A 7,565-nucleotide genomic window follows, 5' to 3' on the forward strand; every position below is an offset into this window, starting at 1 on the left:
CCAATTGCTATGCTAATAGGTAGTTATACTAATATTGTTTTTTCCTTCTTCATTTTCCCCTTTAAATTATCTTAAGGCGGCTGTAGTTTTGAGGTAAGGTTCACCTTTGGAGTAAACAATATAAAAAGGACAACAAACCTGAAGGGTTTGCAAATGAGGAAATACGAAATACGAGAAATGTGTGGTGAAGAAATGCCCATCTTGAGTAAATTATTTATTTTGAATAAATGTTACAAATAAAACATTGTTTCTCTTTCCACTCAGTTACGATTCGAGTCGAGGTGAACGATAATTTTCAAATGTCACCTTAGACGTGAGTGACCGTGTCAATGAAACGTGTTTGCCTTGCCTTTAGATCTGTCAATTTCTTGTGATGCATAAACGTATATATCGGAAGTGTAATTAAACATACAGAAAATTTGAGCTGTTTAAATAAAGCACTGAATTACAGATAAATGCAAATAAGTCGAAAAGGCATTGTCCTATTATATTTGCTATTGATCTTCGATAAACAATTTGAATATTAAAATAGTGATGATGTTCGTTTAACAATATTGAAACCTACATTATGTTTCTTTCTACAACGGCGATAATAATAAAGATGCACAACTGAGAGGTTCTGACAACTCAGCCACCAATACAGTATAATCATACATTTGTACCATCTGCTTGCGCATCAATGACCTCCAATGCAAGAAGAAAGACCTTGATCTGCTTGTATCGAAGATGGCAAAGGCTTAACAAAAAACAAATCATTGCAGATCGGGCAGAACAACTCAACTCCCCCCCCCCAAAAAAAAAAAAAACAACAACAACATAGAACCAAACTAGTTTTTCTTCTGACCTTTTCTATGTAAAATGTCAAATCTCTCGAGCAATTCACAAAGCTGATGGCCCATTTATTCAGCCAATAATCAATTCATACCTGTTTTTATTATTCAACTTAAATTATTTATTTACAACTAATTGTTCATTATTCGTAAGCGCTGTGATTTAGTTTGCTATTAAGAGGGTTCGTAAATGCCGATTCTGATTATTATTGTCATTATTATTAATATTATCGTTATTTATATAAACTGGAACAGTTCATCCGCAGGAATAATCCGCAGATCATGTTACCACGTTGATTTGAATGGAAAACAATCAAGATGGCCGCAACACGATAATGCCTTCCACAAAATACCGGAGTAGACTGTTTAGCACAGGCAAATAGCCTACTAGGTGACAAGTTCGACATTGCCGACGTTAACCTGGAAAGAGCTCAGTTCGAGGCTCCATACTTGGTCATCTTCTTTTCGTTGTCTACATTAACGTGGCGATCTGCCCAATTATCGCTCATGCACTTCCACCGTTCCTTTAATTTTCCTTTACATTGTTGCGTAAATAGCAACGAGTATTTGGTTCACCGTATACTTTTTATTGTTCCCACGCCTGTAGGGAAAGTAGTTCCTTAACCATGTTTCCTATAATAATATCATTTAAACACATTTGGGTAGGAATTCATATCTATTATTTTCCTGCAAATTATCATGAATGTTGTCCCCATATTGTTTTAATGGCACATTTCATAATGTTAATTATTATGAATATTTGTGTATTTTACCGCGCACGGATATATGACCGGCCCCACCGTTATATTTGGTTTCGCAGGAGCTTTACGAGAGCCCGAAAACGCTTTAGTTTTCGAGATAGGCGATCTGGTTCACCTAATTTTATGAAACTTGCCAGATATGTAGATTACGGTGTACCATTTAAGAAAAACGTTGTTCCCTGGTCAACAAATTGTTTGGGAATGAGAAATTCTACGACAAAAACACGCACGAATTGTCCATGAGAAAAAAAGAAAGAAATAGCGCCCTCTTTTGACACAGCAAATATACATTTTACACGCAATGCATGCGCGCGCGAGGCGGGTTCGCCCGTCTTGCTGAACATTTTGTTTAATGTTAGATTCTAGCCTTTTTATTTGTAATTATTTCTAAAGCAGGATGCTTATTACAGTTAATTTCAATTTGAAATAACCAGAGAGTTCCTTACATTATAAAATATCTTGTAAATGACAAGCCTTTATGAAAGAATAATGTGTAAAACCCATGAGCCCCAGACAAATCCATTTTGAGAGAACTTGCAATTTGCTTTGTTATGATATCCCACAAAAACTGTAAATCAGTCAATCTTCTCTAAATGGCTGCTAGTTAGCTGAAACGCAAGATCATCATTAATATGGAGCAGGTGTCATACTTAAATTGATTTAAATTTAGATTAAATTTGATCAGAACGATTTGAAACAATAAATAACAAATACGATCCGAATACTGTTTCTATAACTTTTTTATTCCAACTTTGATGTGCTGTACATGACATTCTGCATTCAGCCAAAAGAAATACACAGATGGAAAAATCTTAATCAGTTAGTGTTGTTTTCTTGAATGAACAATTTGAGTAAAGACGGCAGGTACCTCAAACAGGATGAGTTCATGTATTCCAAATGAAATGACAAAGATCCTCCCCAGAAGAAAGAGCCCCAAAAGAACAGCTTCCAGTAGCAGATAACTTTACAAAAGTTGTTTAAGGTGTGCAGGCATTCCACTTTAAGTAGAAAATTGGATTCAAAACCATCTAGTATACATTTGTTTCTTGAACTTCTGTTTTAAACGACGATACAACCACTATTTCCTTTTTGGCCCTATCCATTCCCCAAATCCCAATATACACCACATCAAACATTCACAAGGGTTAAATACAACTTCAAACACACCTTATGCAGTGTTACATGTATCTTTTTGCCAATTTGGTTAACAGCCTTCATGAAAAAGAAATTAAAACAAAAATAAGTTTTCTAAATGCCAGTTTGTAAACAAACACAAATGTGTTTTCACAGATATCAATTATTCTGACCACTCCAATGCAATGGCACTTCCTCAGTTGAATTTCTGCAATTACAGTACATGTATAAGTGTCAAATACAATAAACAATAAGAGCAATTACACAAATGCACCGAAACAATTCTCAGCACATCCATTTTGGATTTGACAATGTGCATAAGAAGTTCTTCATTGTTGTTGTCTTCCGCCGCCTGTAGCAATCTTTCAGCCTGTAGGGTAGTAAATGTGACCAGGGGTTCTTGCCTCCTCTTCCTTGTGACTCGGCAGGTCACACACTTCTCCTTCCTGCAAAGGATGCACTGTTTGGGTAGAACGTGTTGTGATCTTGCTGCAGTCTTGGAAACCGTTTGCGTGGCTGAACGGAGTCTTCCCGTTTTCACAGGGGGGTGGGGAACCTTTTTGGCTGTTACAGTTTCTAGAATACAGTAGAGAAACAGAAAATACAATCTTATTCAACTGTTAACATGTAATTAACATTTAATTGGTTGTATTTATTGAAATAAGGCCATTTTTTCAATGAAAATGTTGTGTTGCTCTCAAATAAACAAAATCAGGAGGGTATATGTCATGTTTCTTCCTTAAATTTGTGAGATTATCTTTTTTTGGGGGGGGGGTCGGTTGGGGAGGGTAAACAACAGTATACATTAAAACCTTCCCCTTCTTCGAAATTACAAATAAATGGAAAGAAAGTTATCAGTTCTTGGGCCTAATACTGGTATACACATGTGCATGTACATGGCCATGTATATATTTGTGGATGGTACACTAGCCCAGGTGGACTCCCTTTCCCTACGTTACACGTACATTGCGTTTTTATAGCTAAAAGTAAAAGTTTCAAAAGATACATTAAACTCTTTGGACTGTTTTTTCATAAACAAAATACATTTCACATGGACACTGGGTGAACTGAACTATGACAACAGTTTTCCAGTGTAACTTAGTTACAGACATCAGATAAATACTGGGGGGAGGGAGATTATCAACAGCACCTCACAAATATACTTGTATAAGATTATCACACCACCCTCCCCCTGCAGTTTTTTTTTCATGAAGGTTACCAAATGTGTTAATGAATAGAAATGGAAGCAGCAGTTTCTATACAAATAAAATGTACCTGCAATTTAAGACTTCTCTTTTTGCTGGGCTTGAACTGCTCTCTTCACCTTGGACTTGTCAGTGTACTGACTGTAGCATGACCTATACAGAAAAAAAATGTGGAGGTTTACATTTACATAGTACCAACATGACCAATAGGCGGAAAGATTTCCATATACGAAGTTCACTCAACACTCTGTGTACAAACCCTATGAGAGTGAACTGAAAGATTCTAAGTGTCTTCTAAGAAAATGATTGTATTTTCTCACTGCTCAAATTGACTTTGATGACATGAAGTTGCTATCTGGGGGCTTGTTAGTCAATACAGAGGAAAATTAGTGAACTTCGCATATGGCAATCTTGCCCATGAATTTTCAGAGCCCCCCCCTTGCCCCCCCCCCCCCCCTTAATGCCCTTGCCCTTATTTTATCTCGATCATCATGATCATAAAATAGTCAAGTCATCTGGTCATGGATATGATCGATGATGATTGGTAGGTTAGTATGATATTACACAATCTCGAAGTGAAGGGAAGTGTATGATTTGTATCTCACCGATGATGACCGGCATTCTCTAGGATCGTGAGATTGCAACCGCATACTGACGGGCTGATCATGCTGATCCGTAGCAACAATTGCGCCAGCTGACGTGGCGCATGTTTTGGCGATGAAGTGCCTTGCTATCTCGGCTTGCACTTTGCGGTCCTTTTGTGAAGGCCTTCCAGACGTCGGTATACTCAAGGAAACGTGACCAGCTGTGCTCCGTGAAAAACTGCATTTCACCCTTTCCAGTCGGAAAGTGCATGAGACACTGAACTGATGATTTTGGAGCATTTTCACCTTCTGTCTCCGCTGCGGTCTCGGACTCGGTACTTGCTTCCGCGACGACATGGACGACGCCATGTTGGACTCGCCTCTTGGCGACGTATATAGAACGTGCAATTTGATTGGTTCTTTGGCGACGCAACACAAACCTTGCACGTTATTGGTTGATTTTCATCCTCTCTCGGGCGTTATATTTGTCTAACGATTTTTTGGCTGTAACCTCGAATTTGACGTTAATTAAAATTCATTTGTGAAGTCCCAAACCACCCAGGAATGCGGGAACGTGGTTTGTTAGCGCTTTCTATTTTTGATCAATGGAATGAGAAATATTAGAAAAAATTCGGAAAACCAGATCGCGTAACGAGCGAAAAAAAAGGCCTCGTCCCACGGACTTACTTGTCCTTTTTCCATGATGGCTGAATCTGTTTGATACATAGCATCGTTTCCGGCAGCAAATTGCATTAGAGATTGAGTTCTGAGATTCCATCCTGGTCTTGCTGGCCGCAGGGAATTCCTGCCCACCCCTTATTGTCCGGGTGAGTAGGATTTCAGTGTATTTCATATGTCCTTGCGACGGTATTTTGCGTTTTTCGACACTTTAGCTTGTGACTTTTTCACATGACGTAACGTGTTGTGTGTGTGCAGCATATACACATGGTACAAGTGCAGCTCTTCGAGTGTGATTGCGAGAGGGCTCGCTAAACTATAACGCGCGCTCGTCAGTCGCGCGCTTGCTAAACACTCGAGCACTCTCCCTTGCTCACTTCGGCGAGGTATTGACACTTTATGAGGATCTTATTGTATGATTATTAGAATATTATTTATTGATAAATTGTACTGTACATGTAATTAATTAAGACTTTGATTTTTTATTGATTTATAGGGTGTTTGTTTATGCTACCTTGGTGAGCAATGTACAGTGTAAATTCTAGTGTCGGCCAGTCCATATCCCTTACCATAGATTCGTTCGTCCCCACTTTGGAGGTCAAGGGCCCGATTTCACGAAACGCTACGACGCGTTGCAACCCAAGTTACGACTTGTTAAGCCGGCCTCAGGTCGGCATTAAGCAGAACATTTATGCTTAGGTCACAAAACTGATAAAAAATCGTGTGATTCTCTGGAACAAGTGGCATCCCGACGTAAAATAATCGCAACCATGCTTATGTCACGATCGACCACAATTCCACGCCACAGCATAGACAATCATGTGACTTCTTTACCGTAATTTAGTGTTTGGCCGGTTCGGCTCGAGCTATTATCAACGCGCATTCCCCTGATACGGTCTTAAATGTACTTGCGGTATGCCCATTCAAAAATACATTTGATTCTAAAAGTTGACACAAGTCAAACATTATAAATTTCCAATGCTTTTGTTGAACAATTTTATTTCATTTTTAAACACCCCTATAGCTATGCCATAGAATATCCTCTCGTAAGTAGGTAAACAATCTCCTTATAATTATGGTGACTAACGTGCACCTGGTGCGTACTGTATGATGATGCACAGAACGCGCGGAGCACCAGTGTAAAGTGCTCATTGGCCATTAAACATGTTTCATCTCCACAGTACATGTGTACACATCCTTAGTTATGCTATATTGATGAAATTACAATGCATTTTATACGGTACATTTATGTCTTTACATTGTTTGTTTAAACAGCGATGCTCATATAAAAAGAGTATTCAATATTCTGTATTCGTACATCCATCTACATGTATCATGTGTTTCATTTCAGGCTAAAATTTTTCTCTTGCAATCCACGCTATCCAAATTTGAGTTCAATAAAGTGCATTGACCCTATAATTCAACATATTTAGGATCGAAGTATGTGCAAGTATACAGTCAATATTACAAGGATGTTCAGTATCGAACATAGACTTGGTTTTCAACCTGGGATATTTATTTTGTGGCATAAAAATATTTTTATACAGACTTGGCTTCCAACCTTGAGTATTCATGGCATAAAATGTGTTTTTTTTGGTCGGTATCTAGGATCTCCGTGCATAGTCAACGATAACAGATGGAGAATAACGTGGACTTATACAATTACAATTCAATTAAATTTATTCATCATGCCAGCATGACATTCTCCATCTCGATTTGCACTGAAAATTTCAAATACCTACAAAATAGAAAAATAAATATATATAAACATACAGTATACACGTTAAAACTTTCAATAAAAGGCAATAAATAAAATAATAGATTAAAATGTTTCTCAAAATACGTTAAAAGCCTAAAAGTACACACATGGACCACATTAATCAGGCTGCCTGGGGATAAAGAAGGTATGCTGGAGGGTAAATAGGGTTGAGTAGCAAGGGGAAAAGGAAAAAGACATGCACACACACAAACAACTGAACTTTGGTCTGACCAGAGACCGAGTATTTTTTTTTTTGGCCTAACCCTCAAAGTTTCAAAAGTCAAGTAGACCCAAATCTATTTATATATGAGAAATATCATTATGCAGTGCTGTAAACACTTCAACTAGATAACGCTATTAATAATTTATACAAACCTTGGAGAGTTGATAGCTTTTGATCGGTTGAGACTCGAACACTTGGGGCTGTATTAACGTGTGATATAAATACCGGTGTCATATGAAAATCCGACTCCTATTAAAATCGGACTCCTTTTTCCTATTATTGGTTAATCCTACGCACGCAACCAATCACTTTCTTAATTATCATACTTATGCATGCGCAATACTTCCAAAGAGTCTATATTTCAAGGAGTCGGTATAAACGCTCCACCGGC

The 7,565-nt window shown here is 37.9% G+C and overlaps 1 protein-coding gene across 1 annotated transcript; it reads right to left on the reverse strand.

The window, feature by feature from the left end:
* Nucleotides 1-4,000: 4,000 nt before the first annotated feature.
* LOC119735484 lies at nucleotides 4,001-5,173 on the reverse strand. Its single transcript, XM_038209189.1, has 2 exons — nucleotides 4,536-5,173; nucleotides 4,001-4,083 (listed from the first exon to the last, which is right to left on the reverse strand). Exons 1-2 carry the CDS (start codon nucleotides 4,881-4,883, stop codon nucleotides 4,060-4,062), a joined length of 372 nt encoding a protein of 123 aa, XP_038065117.1. The 5' UTR covers nucleotides 4,884-5,173; the 3' UTR covers nucleotides 4,001-4,059.
* Nucleotides 5,174-7,565: the final 2,392 nt, after the last annotated feature.

Source organism: Patiria miniata, unplaced genomic scaffold, assembly GCF_015706575.1.
Source record: "Patiria miniata isolate m_02_andy unplaced genomic scaffold, ASM1570657v1 HiC_scaffold_29, whole genome shotgun sequence".
In the NCBI taxonomy this organism is placed as follows: domain Eukaryota; kingdom Metazoa; phylum Echinodermata; class Asteroidea; order Valvatida; family Asterinidae; genus Patiria; species Patiria miniata.

What these genes read in the sequence shown, in the direction of transcription:
- LOC119735484 (XM_038209189.1), bottom strand. Translation starts at nt 4,883, where the DNA reads ATGGCGTCGTCCATGTCGTCGCGGAAGCAAGTACCGAGTCCGAGACCG. An exon ending in GAGAATGCCGGTCATCATCG is followed by an intron (nt 4,084 to 4,535) that starts GTGAGATACAAA and finishes TTTTCTGTATAG; the next exon opens with GTCATGCTACAGTCAGTACA.